General features: G+C 33.1%; 1 protein-coding gene across 2 annotated transcripts in view; it reads left to right on the forward strand.

The window, feature by feature from the left end:
• LOC143056448 (uncharacterized) overlaps positions 1-18,576 on the forward strand; it is a 102,679-nt gene extending 84,103 nt beyond the window's left edge. For both annotated transcript variants that reach the window (XM_076229537.1, XM_076229531.1), the window contains exons 36-40: positions 9,424-9,523; positions 12,392-12,450; positions 15,474-15,552; positions 16,179-16,244; positions 17,893-18,576. In XM_076229537.1, the coding sequence (XP_076085652.1) occupies positions 9,424-9,523; positions 12,392-12,450; positions 15,474-15,552; positions 16,179-16,244; positions 17,893-17,946 (358 nt within the window). In that variant the 3' untranslated portion in view covers positions 17,947-18,576. The remainder of the gene's footprint in view (positions 1-9,423; positions 9,524-12,391; positions 12,451-15,473; positions 15,553-16,178; positions 16,245-17,892) is intronic.

Consider the following 18,576-nt stretch of genomic DNA (forward strand, 5'->3'; position numbering starts at 1 on the left):
ATACCCAACCTCCACTCCTCACCAAAAATGCCCCAGTGTATATATTCAAATTTGTAGAGTCTTCTCAAGGAGCAAAGACAGGACTGAGAGTTAAACAGATTAAAGCATGCAGTAAGAGTTCATAAGAAAAATGAAAATATTAACATAATTATCAGCATTTTTTAACACAAAATCATATTATATATCTTAAGATTGGATGTTGTTATGGGTGATATTTGTTACTATGACAAATGTTGTAATAATACTTAACCGTTGTAGTTTAGATCTAGAGTATATATAAGCTTCTATGTATTTTCATACAGGTGTTGTAAAAATGTAACTACCGAGCGGAATAGTAGACAAGGCTGCAAATTAACAAAGAGTTCTAAATAAAATAATTTATTATGCAGGAATATTAATTTCAATTCTTCAAAGTTAATATATAATTCACACAATTTAAACCAAGTCAAAGAACCTGCATAATGTCAGTGTTTAGACAAAAATAACTATAGCAATAAATATACGTTTCAATAATAAAATGAACAATTCCAAACTTAGGCCAGGGTTGGGCTAAAATAGTTTCACGGCAAAAACGCCACCGTCAAATACAATGTGTAACGGAATTCACCGTCTCTTTACACAATTAATACCTGAAGATGTGTAAATAAATGCTAAAATAGCTTAACTTTACTTCTTATATAAATTCACAATGCCAAACGTGAAATAAATAGGTTAGGAGAACGAAAAACATCCGATCTCTGGGACAGTTAAATTTCAACTTACCAAGTTGTTTACGTTTGTAACCAAGATGTCATTATCACGGACTATTTCCCGTAATTACTTACATTTCGCGGATCTCGTATACGCGATCGTTACACTGACAAATATGCATGGCCATTAATTATATACAATAAATAGTTTTATTCCATAATAACAATATTTCAATAAGCACACCCGGAATTAAATCCCGTATTTCAGAAATAACTTCTTTGTTGTGAAAAGAACGACAACTCTTGCACTAAACATGGAACTACGGTTTGGCGGGAAATGTGTCAACACAGTAAACTCTACAAAAAACGTTGATTAATAAATTAAACAAGACTAAAATGTGCTTTACCAGGTCTGTCATACCTTTACACAAATTGGGCAAACAGAAATAATACTTAAGGGATGAGATTTCATGAGAAATCATTATTAAATATCGAGGTTTAACCAAATACCATTTCAGTTTCACAACACAGGTTTGGAAAGAATTGGGAACATGGAATTCCCTATAAGTGCAGAATTCAACAAATAATAACTCTGTTTTCAAGGGGAAAATACGTTAATAAGGTTATAAAATTCAAGAGAACCCCACACAATATTCTATTTATTTTGGTCAAGTAGTATTCAAACTTTGTTACTACAATACTAGCTATGCTTTATTTTTTTACATTTTTCAATATAAAAAAAATACATGAAAAAATTTGATAATTTCACAAAACTCCAGTATTCAGAAAAATTTTTGTGTATATTTTTTTTATATTTTAACAAAAAATCTAAAGGTCGGGTTGAACTGCAATCTGAAGGAAGTACGTTTCTCAGTTTCAAACTAACTAACTAGTTAGTATCGATAGGGGATCAAAAAAGAAATCAAAGAGTAAAAAAAATATACAGGTCAATGTACTTGTTTTAGAGAAATTAGCCATTGAAATTTTGGCAGGAAAATATTCTCTCTTGACTTTTCCTAGCTTTATCATTGAGAAGTTTACATTCTCAAAAACTATCAAAGAATAATTGAAATTTTATAAGACTTTTACAGATGGCTTATCATTATACATGTACAAGATTTATAAAAAGATTAATGGGGGTCAATGCCAATTTTTTTTAAGGCATTCAAATGAATACAACCTGAGGTTTCCCAAAATCTGACAAAAGTCCCAAAACTTGACAAGCGAAATAAAATGTACCTTTACTTAGCTCTGACACTAAAACTAAGTTAAATCGATGTTATATATTAAATTTCTGAAGAAAAAAAATTGATTCTATTTATAATCAGGCTCTCTGACCAAACGTTATCTTTTCAATAATCTACATGTATGATATCTTTAAAAAATAAACATACCCCCTCCCCCTTTTTTCCACCCCCCCCCCCCCCCCCCCCCCCCCAACACCAATGTTACATTATATATAACATGTATTGAACAATCTGAAGAAAAGAACATAGAAAAGATTGTGAGTGAAGCAAAAAATGAAGTCATATTCCAATTTGAAATAAACACCTTCTTTTTATGTATTTTTAACATAAATTTCTATTTTTGCAGTTTTTGAGTGGATGTTGCTATGGATAATATGTGTTTCCGTGGTAACAATTGAAGTCAACAACACTTGACGATAGTAATTTAAAGTTTGCGTTAGCTTTTATGTATTTTCTTTTTGGTTATAAAACAATTCAGGACATTTAAGGCGAAGTGTACGTAATTAAACTACACAATGGATTCTTTTTAAATTTAACATGTAGATTCTGCTTGTAAAAATAAATCGGAAAATAAAATAAAAAAAGGGGGTAACCGTTTTCGTTTTTGAGATACGAGCTGTTGAAGTTACCAGCATCATACACCAAAATTACAAAGGATATATAGGGAAAATCGTGAAATTCGGCAGGAATTGTTACATTTCCAAGATTTTCTATTATATTAGACAATCGATTTTTTTTTAAATTTATGAGACGATTCTAAAATGTCTGAGGAATCGATTGGTGCAAAGAAAGTCCTTAGCAACCGTACTACTTTTCAAGCTATACCCTGTTAAAGTTGAATCTTGAGTGTAAAAAAACAAAAAACAACGACAGCGTTATTGACGTCGCCGCAACAGTTACGACGCTTCATATATAGTCCTATACTTGTATGAAATATATACTGTTTTGTTGGAGTTCGTGTTGCTCGGTCTTTAGTTCTTTATGCTACGTTTTGTGTACTATTGTATTGTATTTGTCTATTATATTCGGGTGCGTGCGGAGATCGCCAAGCTAGAAAACGGTTGACATTTTCTTCATTATGAACTAGAACTATTTTCGACTTTGGTGCCTTATTTTTTGTTAAAATCTAAACACTGCAACGGGTTTTCAAAATCTTTGTTCCCATAAAACTTCATTTCATCAACGTCTCTTCTCAGAATATCAGCCATCTGTCTGGCACAGGACAACAAATCAATATTTAAGTAAATTTAAGTTGTGTGGTAATTCTTAGTACATTTGGGTAAATTAATCTAATCTTTGTGCCGCACAAGCATTTCTATAATTCAACACATCCCTGAGCCACGACATTATATATTTTATGCATTGCATGCGCTTCTTTTTATCACAATCCAAACCGGCTAGTAACCGTTGTATAACTTTACACGTCTGAAGACGAATATTTGCGTGAAACATTTTTGTATGATTTTTATTTCTAGAAATCAACCTGAAATCTACAACAGTCCATTCCGAAAGTCGGACTGGACCTTTACTTTTATGTGCATTCGGGATCTACACAAATTGTAACCCGAATAATTCAGTCGTTTTATTCAGCTGATGTACGAATGCTACATTTCTCGTGTGGGAGAAAATCGGACATGGAAAGGGCTTGAATTATTCGAGTTACTCAAATTGAAACTGGGGAATATATTTCTAGCTGTTCAGAATTCGTGGAAACAAATGATTGTTTTTCGGCATTACGGTATTGAATCAATAGAGATACCAATTATTTCTTTTAACAAATTGGAATACCAGTCAGTTTATAGGTCTTCAGTTTGAAATAGGGGCGGCAATCCATTCATTTTTATCCAATCAATTGGAAGAGGGGATCAACATTGATAGTAAAAAAGCCTTGAAACATTCGATAAAAACGTTGAATGTAAATTATATGAACTCCAACGTCTCATATTATAAGACTAGTAAACCACAGGCTTCTCAATTCTTGTATGATCATGAACTAGGTGAAAACCTAGAGCTGACCGAGTGCGAGATCCTCATGGATAATCATCGAGGTCGTTAAACACCCCTTGCAGTAAACTTTGGTTAAATTTAAAAAAAAAAATCGAAATGTAATAGTCTGAACACATTTCACCTCTCATTCCACTAAATATTAAATTGCAGTTACAAGTATCACAAAACTTCCCTGACCTTTTTTCTTTAACCATAATAGAGGGAGGAGGGAAGGAAGGATCCAGATCCCGAAATCCCGGCCTTAAAAACACGAAATCCGGCGAGGTCCCGAATTAAAAAAAAATTTAAATCCCAACTACCCGAAATTCGGAAGTAGAATTCCCGGATCCCGAAAGGGTCAATCCCGAAATCCAGAGCTTAAAAACACCCGATCCCGGAGTTCCGATAAAGGTCATGCCCCCCCCCCCCTTTCCACCGTAATTCTATATTTTATTCATTCATAATCTTGGATTGAGACTTGATACTTCAAAATTACATTCTCTAATTTTGAATGATGCACACAGGCACAATAAAAGAAAACAGATTTCGCTATATATCTCTTCGAAATTGGAATTTGTGAAAGAAGAAATGACATGTTATATTTTATCTTACATGTGTACTTTCAATTTCAATATGGTTCTAAATTTAGATTTAGTTTTCCCATAAATTGCGGACGGAATAGAAGACACCTGTTTATTTTCTGCACATGTAGAAAAGTTGAAAACTGGGAGTTGAATGACATAAATTTTACTTATTTTAAGATAAATGTTAGAGTAAGAAAATTTTTAAGTTAATGAGTAATTTTTGGGGCATAATTTGTTTATTTTTTGTTTGTTTTCCGTCTTTGTTCTTCCGACTGGTAAGTTTTGCACAAGTGGTCAAATTATTCTCTTGGTATCGTCTGATTTCTTATATGAATATAAATCCTGTCCTTAAATTTTCAATTGCACAAAATACGAACATTTCAACGTCTTTTTAATTAAACAATTAAATTCACACGTCTTTCATTAATTATGTGTATAAACCTATTATAAAACTTTACGTTGAGCATGTTGAGTACTGTGTTTTTCGTTCAAGACTATGGCTTTTTAAAACGATATTGTTGGGTCAATTCAGGTTTCATTTTAATTAATTTGATATCAATAGAAGAAAAATTATTACATGTTTATTTGTTTATTTGTTTATAATTTTGTTGTGAGGCGTTTTTTCTTTCTGTTGATATCATAAACACGAAATGCCTTCTCCTACGCGTCTAAAACAATGTTTTTAAGTCAGGCTGCACACAGAACAACGTACAGAATGCTGTGATTTCTAATTGGAGTTATTTAGATAATTTCTATGAGGTTAAAGACAGCACAGGCGTGCTTGTTGGATTCATTATAGACCGAAGAAAGTAGTTTCTCTTTCGTGTGTCCTTTCTTGGAGTAAGGGAGATAACTTGCGTAACTAACGACGAACGTTTTTAATCCCGTTTTCCGCTAGAGGCGTGCAATTACGTACACTTCGCCTTAAGCTCTTAAACTGCAATATTCTGCATATAAAAACTCCGTTTCCAAGGAAAAAATTGGTTGCTATGGTGACAAAACAAAAAAAAAATCCCACGCATTTTTCTATCAAATTTGGTAAAGTAGTATCCAAACTTCATAATTACAGTGCTAACTATTCTATACACATTTGCACTTTTCTGAAAAACACCAGAGAAAATTTGATAATTTCGCAAAAATCCCAATTTCAGAAAAGTTTAAAATATGCATTTTTTCGCTAAATTTTTCAAAAAATATACAAATTAGGTTGACATGCAATCTTCACTAAATTGAAGCTTAAGGCGAAGTGTACGTAATTAAACTACACAATGGATATTTTAAAAATTTTACATGTAGATTCTGCTTGTAAAAATAAATCGGAAAATAAAATAAAAAAAGGGGGTAACCGTTTTCGTTTTTGAGATACGAGCTGTTGAAGTTAACAGCATCATACACCAAAATTACAAAGGATATATAGGGAAAATCGTGAAATTCGGCAGGAATTGTTACAATTCCAAGATTTTCTATTATATTTGACAATCGATTTTTTTTTTTAAATTATAAGACGATTCTAAAATGTCTGAGGAATCGATTGGTGCAAAGAAAGTCCTTAGCAACCGTGCTACTTTTCAAGCTATACTCTGTTAAAGTTGAATCTTGAGTGTAAAAAAACAAAAAAACAACGACAACGTTATTGACGTCGCCGCAACAGTTACGACGCTTCATATAGTTCTATACTTGTATGAAATATATACCGTTTTGTTGAGAGTTCGTGTTGCTCGGTCTTTAGTTTTTTCTCTTACGTTTTGCGTACTATTGTATTGTGTTTGTCTAATATTCGGGTGCGTGCGGAGATCGCCAAGCTAGAAAACGGTTGACATTTTCTTCATTATGAACTAGAACTATTTTCGACCTTGTTGCCTTATTTTTGTTAAAATCTAAACACTGCGACGTGTTTTCAAAATATCTGTTCCCATAAATCTTCATTTCATCAAGGTCTCTTCTCAGAATATCAGCCATCTGTCTGGCACAGGATAACAAATCAATATTTAAGTAAATTTTGAGTTGTGTGGTAATTCTTAGTACATTTGGGTAAATTAATCTTATCTATGTGCCGCATACGCATCTCTATAATTCAATAAAGAAAGGCAACAGTAGTATACCGCTGTTCAAAACTCATAAATCCATGGACAAAAAACAAAATCGGGGTAACAAACCAAAACCGAGCGAAACGCATTAAATATAAGAGGAGAACAACGACACAACATCGAAACGCAACACACACAGAAACAGACCAATCATCAGACAAAACACCACGAGAATAACAAATGTAACATGAAAACCAAATACATGAATTTGGGATAGACAAGTACCGTGCCACGTCTTATCTCAATATCTCAAAAATAAGAGAAAACACAAACGACTCAACGTTAAAATGCAACACAAAGAGAAACGAACAATATATAACAATGACCATCTTCCTGACTTGGTACAGGACACTTTTAAAGGGGAATAAAAGTGGTGGGTTGAACCTGGTTTTAAGGCATGCCAAACCTCGCACTTTAATGGCAAAGTTAAATATAACATTGAAATGACAACATAATATTACAGGACTACAATACAAATAAATAGGAGAACATATTAGACACAGAAAAACGGTATACTACTGTTGCCTTTCTTGAACAGCGGTATACTACTGTTGCCTTTCTTTATTGAATTATAGAGATGCGTATGCGGCACATAGATAAGATTAATTTACCCAAATGTACTAAGAATTACCACACAACTCAAAATTTACTTAAATATTGATTTGTTATCCTGTGCCGCATACGCATCTCTATAATTCAACACATCCCTGAGCCACGACATTATATATTTTATGCATTGCATGCGCTTCTTTTTATTACAATCCAGACCGGCTAGTAACCGTTGTATAACTTTACACGTCTGAAGACGAATATTTGCGTGAAACATTTTTGTATGATTTTTATTTCTGGAAATCAATCTGAAATCTACAAAAGTCCTTTTCCGAAAGTCAGGCTGGACCTTTCCTTTTATGTGCATTCGGGATTTACACAAATTGTAACCCGAATAATTCAGTCGTATTATTCAGCTGGTGTACGAATGCTACATTTCTCGTGTGGGAGAAAATCGGACATGGAAAGGGCTTGAATTATTCAAGTTACTCAAATTGAAACTGGGGAATATATTTCTAGCTGTTCGAAATTCGAGGAAACAAATGATTGTTTTTCGGCATTACGGTATTGAATCAATATGAGTCAGAGATACCAATTATTTCTTTTAATAAACTCGAATACCAGTCAGTTTATAGGACTTCAATTTGAATTAGGGGCGGTAATCCATTCATTTTATCCAATCAATTTGGGGGGGGGGGGGGGGGGGGGAGGAGGGATCCAGATCCCGAAATCCCGAGGTTCCGAATTAAAAAAAAATTAAATCCCGACTACCCGAAATTCGGAAATAGAATTCCTGTATCCCGAAAGGGTCAATCCCGAAATCCCGAGATTAAAATCACCCGATCCCGGAGTTCCGATAAAGGTCCTATCCCCCCCGTAATTCTATATTTTTTTCATTCATAATCTTGAATTGAGACTTGATACTTACATTCTCTAATTTTGAATGATGCACACAGCCCACAATAAAAGAAAACAGATTTCGCTATATATCTCTTTGAAATTGGAATTTGTGAAAGAAGAAATGACATGTTATATTTTATTTTACATGTGTACTTTCAATTTCAATATGGTTCTAAATTTAGATTTAGTTTTCCCATAAATTGCGGACGGAATAGAAGACACCTATTTTCTGCACATGTAGAAAAAGTTGAAAACTGGGAGTTGAATGACACAATTTTTACTTATTTTTAGATAAATGTTAGAATTAGACAACTTTTAAGTTACTGAGTAATTTTTGGGGCCTAATTTGTTTATTTTTTGTTTGTTTTCCGTCTTTGTTCTTCCGACTTGTAAGATCTTGTAAGTGTTGCACTAGTGATCAAATTATTCTCTTGGTATAGTCTGATATCTTATATGAATATAAATCATGTCCTTAAATTTTCAATTGCACAAAATACGAACATTTCAACGTCTTTTTAATAAAACAATTAAATTCACACGTCTTTCATTAATTATTTGTAACCTATTATAAAACTTTATGTTGAGTACTGTGTTTTTCATTCAAGACTACCCTTTTTAAAACGATATTGTTGGGTCAATTCAGGTTTCATTTTAATTAATTTGATATCATTAGAAGAAAAATTGTTACATGTTTATTTGTTTATTTGTTTATAATGTTGTTGTGAGGCGTTTTTTCTTTCTGTTGATTTCATAAACACGAAATGCCTTCTCCTACGTGTCTAAAACAACAAAAAAAACAAAAAAACAACAGTGTTTTTAAGTCAGGCTGCACACAGAACAACGTACAGAATGCTGTGATTTCTAATTTGAGTTATTGAGATAATTTCTATGAGGTTTAAGACAGCACAGACGTGCTTGTTGGATTCATTATAGACTGCAGAAAGTAGTTTCTCTTTAGTGTGTCCTTTCTTGGAGTAAGGGAGATAACTTGCGTAACTAACGACGAACGTTTTTAATCCCGTATTCCGCTAGAGGCGTGCAATTACGTACACTTCGCCTTAAACCACATTATATCAATGTTACATATGAACATTAATGCAAAATGTATGATTATATCATAATCAGGCTCTGAATTGTGGTGATTTAGCTGATTTTTGAAAGATTTTACCATGCTTAACTACCAAAAAATAGTGTGTCCGTTACCATGGCAACCACTCATATTTTGGCACTCAAAATTATTTTTTGAGCAGTATTCATTTACTGCTTCTACTAGGCCAATTATAGATAAAATCTGAAACCATCATGTATCGCACTCTGCCTGGTTCTTACAAAGAGCTGTACTTAATACATTGAAAAATTAATTGAATAAACTATCTTATAGGTCATCCATTTTGAATAAATATCAGGGTAACATGATGAAGGAGCTCATGGCACTAGAAAAAGATGTAGCAGTCTTAAAGGAAGCAGAGGACAATGCCTTGGTAAGGAAAAACCTGTTCATTTTAGTTTCTACCCATCCTTGCATCTAACCAAAAGTGTAAATCAGTCCTAAGCCAGAAACCTCATCAGTGTTTGTATTAAGAAAAATCTTTATTATTATTTATCTCCCTCTCAGAAATAATCAATTCCACCAAAGGTACAGGGGAGACAAACATTGACCTAGAAATGTCAGCTTGAGAAGCATACAATCAAATTACCATGGGGCATTACTACTAAAAAAAAAATTGATAAACTATTTTTAGCTCACCTGGCCCAAAGGGCCAAGTGAGCTTTTCTCAACACTTGGCGTCCGGCGTCCGGCGTCCGGCGTCCGGCGTCCGGCGTCCGTCGTCGTCGTCGTCCGTCGTTAACTTTTACAAAAATCTTCTCCTCTGAAACTACTGGGCCAATTTTTACCAAACTTGGCCACAATCATTATTAGGGTATCTAGTTTAAAAATTGTGTCCGGTGACCCGGCCAACCAACCAAGATGGCCGCAATGGCTAAAAATAGAACATAGGGGTAAAATGCAGTTTTTGGCTTATAACTCAAAAACCAAAGCATTTAGAGCAAATCTGACATGGGGTAAAATTGTTAATCAGGTCAAGATCTATCTGCCCTGAAATTTTGAGATGAATCGGACAACCCGTTGATAGGTTGCTGCCCCTGAATTGGTAATTTTAAGGAAATTTTGCTGTTTTTGGTTATTATCTTGAATATTATCATAGATAGAGATAAACTGTACACAGCAAAAATGTTCAGTAAAGTAAGATCTACAAATAAGTCAACATGACCAAAATGGTCTGTTGACCCCTTTAGGAGTTATTGCCCTTTATAGTCAATTTTTAACCATTTTACGTAAATCTTAGTCATCTTTTACAAAAATCTTCTCCTCTGAAACTACTTGGCCAAATTAAACCAAACTTGACCACAATCATCATTGGGGTATCTAGTTAAAAAATTGTGTCCGGTGACCTGGTCAACCAACCAAGATGGCCGCCATGGCTAAAAATAGAACATAGGGGTAAAATGCAGTTTTTGGCTTATCACTCAAAAACCAAAGCATTCAGAGCAAATCTGACATCGGGTAAAATTGTTTATCAGGTCAAGATCTATCTGCCCTGAAATTTTGAGATGAATTGGACAACCCGTTGATAGGTTGCTGCCCCTGAATTGGTAATTTTAAGGACATTTTGCTGTTTTTGGTTATTATCTTTAATATTATTATAGATAGAGATAAACTGTAAACAGCAAAAATGTTCAGCAAAGTAAGATCTACAAACAAGTCAACAAGACCAAAATGGTCTGTTGATTTCTTTAGGAGTTATTGCCCTTTATAGTCAATTTTTAACCATTTTTCGTAAATCTTAGTTATCTTTTACAAAAATCTTCTCTGAAACTACTGGGCCAAATTAAACCAAACTTAGCCTCAATCATCATTGGGGTATCTAGTTTAAAAATTGTGTCCCGTGACCTGGCTAACCAACCAAGATGGCCGCCATTGCTAAAAATAGAACATAGGGGTGAAATGTAGATTTTGGCTTAAAAATTTTGCTGTTTTTGGTTATTATCTTGAATATTATTATAGATAGAGATAAACTGTAAACATCAATAATGTTAAGCAAAGTAAGATTTACAAATAAGTCAACATGACGGAAATGGTCAATTGACCCCTAAGGAGTTATTGTCCTTTATAGTCAATTTTTAACAATTTTCATAAAATTTGTAAATTTTAACTAACATTTTCCACTGAAACTACTGGGCCAAGTTCATTATAGATAGAGATAATTGTAAGTAGCAAGAATGTTCAGTAAAGTAAGATGTACAAACACATCACCATCACCAAAACACAATTTTGTCATGAATCCATCTGCTTCCTTTGTTTAATATTCACATAGACCAAGGTGAGCGACACAGGCTCTTTAGAGCCTCTAGTTGCAATTGGGAAAAATAATTTTAAAGCAATCAGAGGATATTAATGAAAAAGGGATAAGATTACTTGCAAGGAACATTAGAAATAATAAATTTTAATTCAAAGTATATTTATAGAATATATTAGTGTTGTGACCCTGAAATATTTAAATTTATAGTCGCCGTCAGTTGAAATTCGTACCGGTTATCGGTAAAAATAATTAAAACTATCAATCGCATTCACTCGAGATATAGTTTTTCACATTCCATTCATAAATCGCAAAAAGAAAAACCACTACTGACCTACCTTTTAAGTGATTGCACTGTGATAATCCTGACCTTCACATTTTCCTAGACGATTTTGAATAGTGGAATCCGCCATTGTTTATACCGGAAGTGTTTCCGTAGAGTTCAATTTCATAAAATTTGCATAAAGCGCGGGAAACCTTATCACATCAATGAAAAGAACATTTCAGGAAACTACGTAAGTGATGAATGTCCTATGTAAACAAATGATCCTCATAGAAACGAAGATGGCGGAATTACAATGGAAAATGTGAAGGTCAGGATTATTACAGTGCAATCACTTAAAAGGTAGGTCAGTAGTGGTTTTTCTTTTTGCGATTTATAAATGGAATGTGAAAAACTATATCTCGAGTGAACGTGATTGATAGTTTAGATTATTTTTACCGATAACCGCTATGAATTTCAGCTGACGGCGACTATAATTGTCTTTTTCTAACCCTACTTTTTTCTGGAATTTATTTGATTTAACTATCATTTTATTAATTATCATTGTCTCAGTACTAAATTTCACAGCAGCAATTTTAAAGCCTGTATTAGATTTTCCATGGGGGCAGCTCTTGTTTTAGTTATTATTTTTTTCATAAATTTGTAAATTATTTATCTTAATTTTACATGTGGGAGAACTTTGATTTTTTTTAAATTACTCATTTCAGACATTGTTCAAACAACAAATGAAGCATCTTCACCAGTTTAGAACAGAACAAGAAAAAAGGTATTTCATAACTATATTACCAAATTTTATATATTTTTACCATTGAAACATGTTACAGCTAAAAAAATGATATAGTATAAGTTAAAAAAATTCTGTGAATATTAACCTTCTGGGGAAATTATTTACATACACAAATTGTTTTTGTTCGGTTATAATCTTTAAGTACCGGAAACTTTAACAGAAATGTGAATATTAACCTTCTGAGGAAATTATTTACATACACAAATTGTTTTGGTTCGGTTATAATCTTTAAGTACCGGAAACTTTAACAGAAATATTCAACTTTTATGTATCATGAAATATTTGTTGGAGCATATATGATATAGTTACTCTCTGTATTCCTTTGAGAAAGTTTATTGGTGATAAATAATTTTCACTTGTGAAGGCCCATGCATTGATACTACATGCTTGAAAACACCGCTGTAGTTTGATTTCCACTGTTACAACTTCCGTTCCCTACATGGTACTTCAGTCCTTACAAAGTCTCAAAATGTTTCAATCATGGATACTGGATGGTGACTTACAGTTTGCAGATTTGATCATACAACTTTCCAATCTTACTGCTGCCATGGAATGCACAAGTTTAGTTTTTGCTGGTGTAGCAATTAGATTTCTGGAGTTATGATCTTGGATATCTTGTAATTGATTGTTTTATGGTGATAATGTAAGCTGTCTTTGGAATAGAGCCTGTGTTGGGGCTTTGGACTTGTTTTATTATTATCAAAATAAGTTCCCTGGTAATTAAGTGATGACTTATTTTGTAACATTCAACCATCACCTAGACACTTTGTAACATTCAACCATCACCCAGACACTTTGTCATTCATTGATTAACTAACCTGTATTGTACCTATTTTTAGCTCACATGGCCCGAAGGGCCAAGTGAGCTTATGCCATCACTTGGCGTCCGTCGTCTGTCGTCGTCTGTCGTTGTAAACTATTTCAAGAATCTTCTCCTCTGAAACTACTAGGCCAAATACTTCCAAACTTTAACTGAATGTTCCTTAGGGTATCTAGTTTATAAATTATATCCGAAGTTTTGATCTATCAACAAACATGGTCGCCATTGCTAAAAATAGAACATAGGGGTCAAATGCAGTTTTTGGCTTATAACTCAAAAACCGAAGCATTTAGAGCAAATCTGACATGGGGTAAAATTGATTATCAGGTCAAGAGCTATCTGCCCTGAAATTTTCAGATGAATCGGACAACCTGTTGTTGGGTTGCTGCCCCTGCATTGGAAATTTTAAGGAAATTTTGCTGTTTTGGGTTATTATCATGAATATTATTATAAGTAGAGATAAACTGTAAACAGCAAAAATGTTCAGCAAAGTAAGACCTAAAAATAAGTCAACATGACTGAAATGGTCAGTTGACCCCTTTAGGAGTTATTGCCCTTTATAGTCAATTTTTAACCATTTTTCATAAATCTTAGTTATCTTTTACAAAAATCTTCTCCTCTGAAACTACTGGGCCAAATTGAACTAAACTTGGCCACAACCATCATTGGGGTATCTAGTTTGAAAATTGTGTCCGGTGATCCGGCCAACCAACCAAAATGGCCGCCATGGCAAAATATAGAACATAGGGGTAAAATGCAGTTTTTTTGGCTTATAACTCAAAAACCAAAGCATTTAGAGCAAATCTGACATGGGGTAAAATTGTTTATCAGGTCAAGATCTATCTGCCCTGAAATTTTCAGATGAATTGGACAACCCATTGTTGGGTTGCTGCCCCTGAATTTGTAATTTTAAGGAAATTTTGCTGTTTTGGTTATTATCTTGAATATTATTATAGATAGAGATAAACTGTAAACAGCAATAATGTTCAGCAAAGTTAGATTTACAAATAAGTCAACATGACCGAAATGGTCAGTTGACCCCTTTAGGAGTTATTGCCCTTTATAGTCAATTTTTAACCATTTTTCGTAAATCTTAGTAATCTTTTACAAAAATCTTCTCCTCTGAAACTGCTGGGCCAAATTAATCCAAACTTGGCCACAATTACCTTTTGGGTATCTAGTATAAAAAATGTGTCCAGTGACCCGGCCATCCAAACAAGATGGCTGCCACGGCTAAAAGTAGAACATAGGGATAAAATGTCAAAAACCAAAGCATTAAGATCAAATCTGACTGTGGTTGAATTGTTTATCAGGTCAAAATCTATCTGCCCTGAAATATTCAGATGGATCGGACGACACGTTGCTAGGTTGCTGCCCCTGAATTGGTAATTTTAAGGAAATTTTGCAGTTTTTAGCTCACCTTTCCTAAAAGGAAATGTGAGCTTTTCTCATCACTTGGCGTCCGTCGTCGTCTGTCGTCGTTAATAATTTTTCAAACATCTTCTCCTCTGAAACTACTGAATGGATTTGGATGAAACTTAGCATGATTGTTCCTTAGATTATCCTGCACAAAGTTTGTGCTTCGATTTTTGATCCGTCAAAAAACATGGCCACCGTTACTTAAAATAGAACATAGGGGTCAAGTGCAGTTTTTGGCTTATATCTCAAAAACTAAAGCATTTAAAGCAAATCTGACATGGGGTAAAAATGTTCATTAGGTCAAGATCTATCAGCCCTGAAATTTTCAGATGAATCAAACAACCCATTGTTCGGTTGCTGCACTTAATTGGTAATGTTAAGGAAATTTTGCAGATTTTGGTCATTATCTTGAATATTATTATAGATAAAGATAAACTGTAAACAGCAAAAATGATCAGCAAAGTAAGATCTACAAATAAGTTAATATGACCAAAATTGTCAATTGACCCCTTAAGGGGTTATTGTCCTTTAATGACAATTTTTCACAATTTGTTCATCATATTTGCTAACTTTAAAAAATCTTCTCCTCTAAAACTACTCAACCAAATTCAACCAAACTTCATTTGAATGATCAGTAGGGTGTATAAAATAAAGTTTGTGTTTTATTTTCTATTTCGTCAAATAACATGGCCGAAGGCATTGTATACCATGTGAGCGATTCAGGCTCTTTAGAGCCTCTTGTTTAATCTTGTGTCTTCTACAGGTTGTCTAATCTATGTGAGGCACAACAAGATCTTGAAGAAGAAATGAAGGAAGTAGAGAATCAGTCAACCCATCAACATGTAAGTTGTATCTTGACAGTCAGTTTCATGTGTATTGTTTGTACAATGTTGAAAGATTAAACTGCTAAATATTGCAAATTATTTATAATTTTAGGTTTGGTAGAGTGAGAAGTGGATATCTCTTCTGTCAACTTGTGTTATTTAATGTCAATACGATGAACAAGACTAAAATAAAAAAGCTTATATCAAGCAATATTCTCTTATGGTCAAAATCTTGTATTGGGAGAATCTGCCGATAGAAAAACCAAATTCATAGATCTGTGTCGATCAACTATTTACATAGGAGATATGCCTGTTACAAATACAAATTATCAGGAAAAAATATGTTAGTTATCTCGAGTGTACATTCTTGTAGGATATTAATGAAAAAGAACAATTTTTTGCAGTTTTTACCTCTGATCAGATAAATATGTGGATCAGAATAGACATGGGAATGATCTTCTTTAATATGGTAAATATTAAATGTTGTTTGGTTTGCCAGTTACTAAACTGGCCGTACTATATCTTTACAAACAGGGAAAGGACACGCCATGTGCTTTCTGTTCATTGGTTTTTTTTCCCATTGTAAATGTTTGAATTAAAAAAAAAAATGAAATTCACATGTCAAATTATTTCTTGTATTTTAGGTGATGGTAAAATCAAAATTAAGAGAAGACCTGTCTTCATTGCAGAAGAAGCTTTTATTAGAATCGGTATGTTATATTTAATTTACAAAATTGATAGAATGAGAATAGTCTACAAACTTTTAGATAACATTGTTGTGTCTTATGAATATGTGGTAGTTGATGTTTCAAGTATACATTTTAAGTTATATAAATTACATATTTAAAAAAAAAAAGGAAACAAAATTTGTTTCAATTGATAAACAAACTTTGAATGACTGTAATCAGTTGTGTTTTATTTCCACCCAACAAAGTTCAGAGTTATACAGGAATTATCCTGTTTGTCCATGTGCTCAAACCATGTTCCTTTTGAGCACAACTCCTAAATGGCTAGAAAGATACTAATGAAACTTTTACAAATTTGGAGAACACAAACTGATGATATCCAAGAAGAAATTAATTCTGATCCAAAGATTCTGATCTGAGATTATAACATGATTCTGATTAACAAGAAAAAAAAATTATACATCTTGTTTTTAAGGGTGAGTTTTTTGTCGAGCCTGCAACTTTTGTTGCAGAAAGCTCGACATAGGGATAGTGATCCGGCGGCGGCGGTGTTAGCTCACTTCTTAAAAGCTTTATATTTTAAAAGGTGGAAAACCTGGATGCTTCATACTTTGCATATAGATGCTTCATGTTACGAAGTTTCCATCAGTCACATATCCAATGTCCTTGACCTCATTTTCATGGTTCAGTGACCACTTGAAAAAAAAATTCAAATTTTTTGTAATGTTGAATTCTCTCTTATTATAAGTAATAGGATAACTATATTTGATATGTGCGTACCTTGCAAGGTCTTTATGTCTGTCAGACAGTTTTCACTTGACCTCGACCTCATTTCATGGATCAGTGAACAAGGTTAAGTTTTGGTGGTCAAGTCCATATCACAGATACTATAAGCAATAGGGCTAGTATATTCGGCGTATGGAAGGACTGTAAGGTGTACATGTCCAACTGGCAGGTGTCATCTGACCTTAACCTCATTTTCATGGTTCAGTGGTTATAGTTAAATTTTTGTGTTTTGGTCTGTTTTTCTCATACTATATGCAATAGGTCTACTATATTTGTTGTATGGAATGATTGTAAGGTGTACATGTCTAGCGAGCAGATGTCATGTGACCTTGACTTCATTTTCATGGTTCAGTGGTCAGAGTTAAGTTTTTGAGTTTCGGTCTTTTTCTCTAATGCTATATGCCATAGGTCAACTATATTTGGTGTATGGAAATATTTTATGATCTTTATGTCAGTCGCGCAGGTTTTATTTGACCGTGACCTCATTTTCACGGTTCATTGCACAGTGTTAAGTTTTTGTGTTTTGGTCTATTTTTCTTAAACTATAAGTAATGGGTCAACTATATATGTTGTATTGAAGCATTTTTAGCTGTACATGTCTGCCTGGCATGGTTCATCTTACCTTGACCTCATTTTCAAGGTTCATTGGTCTTTGTTTAGTTATCTTGGTTAATGTTAAGTTTATGTGATAGTTGTAATAAAGCTTATCTTTATACTTAAGACTATCAACATAATATCAATGATTAGTATAGAAGGCGAGACATTTCAGCGTGTGCACTCTTGTTTTTATTTCTTTCAATTCTTTTGTTTTAAAAAAATTTTTAAAAAAGAGGCACATTTTATTTATGTCATTGCTAAACTTAATTATATCCAATCTTTATTTCAGCAAAAAGAAGAATTGTATCATATGAAGAGAAATTTACAGACAATATTCTGTTGATGACAGTTATCATGGATATTTACTTTCACAATTAACTTGTTGAATATTCTCCCATGAATAAAGGGATATCTGTCTGTAGGAAGTTAAAGATAAGGTCATAGTTATGTTGTAATAGTATTTCAGATTATGCTTTAAATATGTTGGTCAGATTCATTTGTATATACTTTTTGAATAATGAAATATATATCTTAGGAACTGTGCTACGTAATGTAGCTGACTGTAAAAAAAATCAGTTTGACCTAATTTGGGACCTTTCTAAGATTTAAAAAAAAGTTTTTTAAGAAAAGGTTTTCAATCTACAAAGAAATGAAAGTTCACTAAAGAAGAGCAAGTTTGTTTTTTTTTATCAAATGTGGATTTTTAAAAGTTTAAGAATTCACAATGTGATGAATAATATGTATTTATAAAAATCACATTGGTTCTTATTTTAACATGACACCTTTTTTCTGGTCATACAAGTAGCAAAATAAGTAATAACAGTAAATTACCACATTCAGACACCCTGTCCTGGAACAGTTGATAGCAACACAATTTTAATTAAAATAAGCAACTATTGATTTTGTTTAGATTGTATATGACCATGACTATATACTCTTCCATAACATGTACCTTTTTATTTTTGAAGACTTG

Source organism: Mytilus galloprovincialis, chromosome 1 (assembly GCF_965363235.1).
Source record: "Mytilus galloprovincialis chromosome 1, xbMytGall1.hap1.1, whole genome shotgun sequence".
Taxonomy (NCBI): Eukaryota; Metazoa; Mollusca; class Bivalvia; order Mytilida; family Mytilidae; genus Mytilus; species Mytilus galloprovincialis.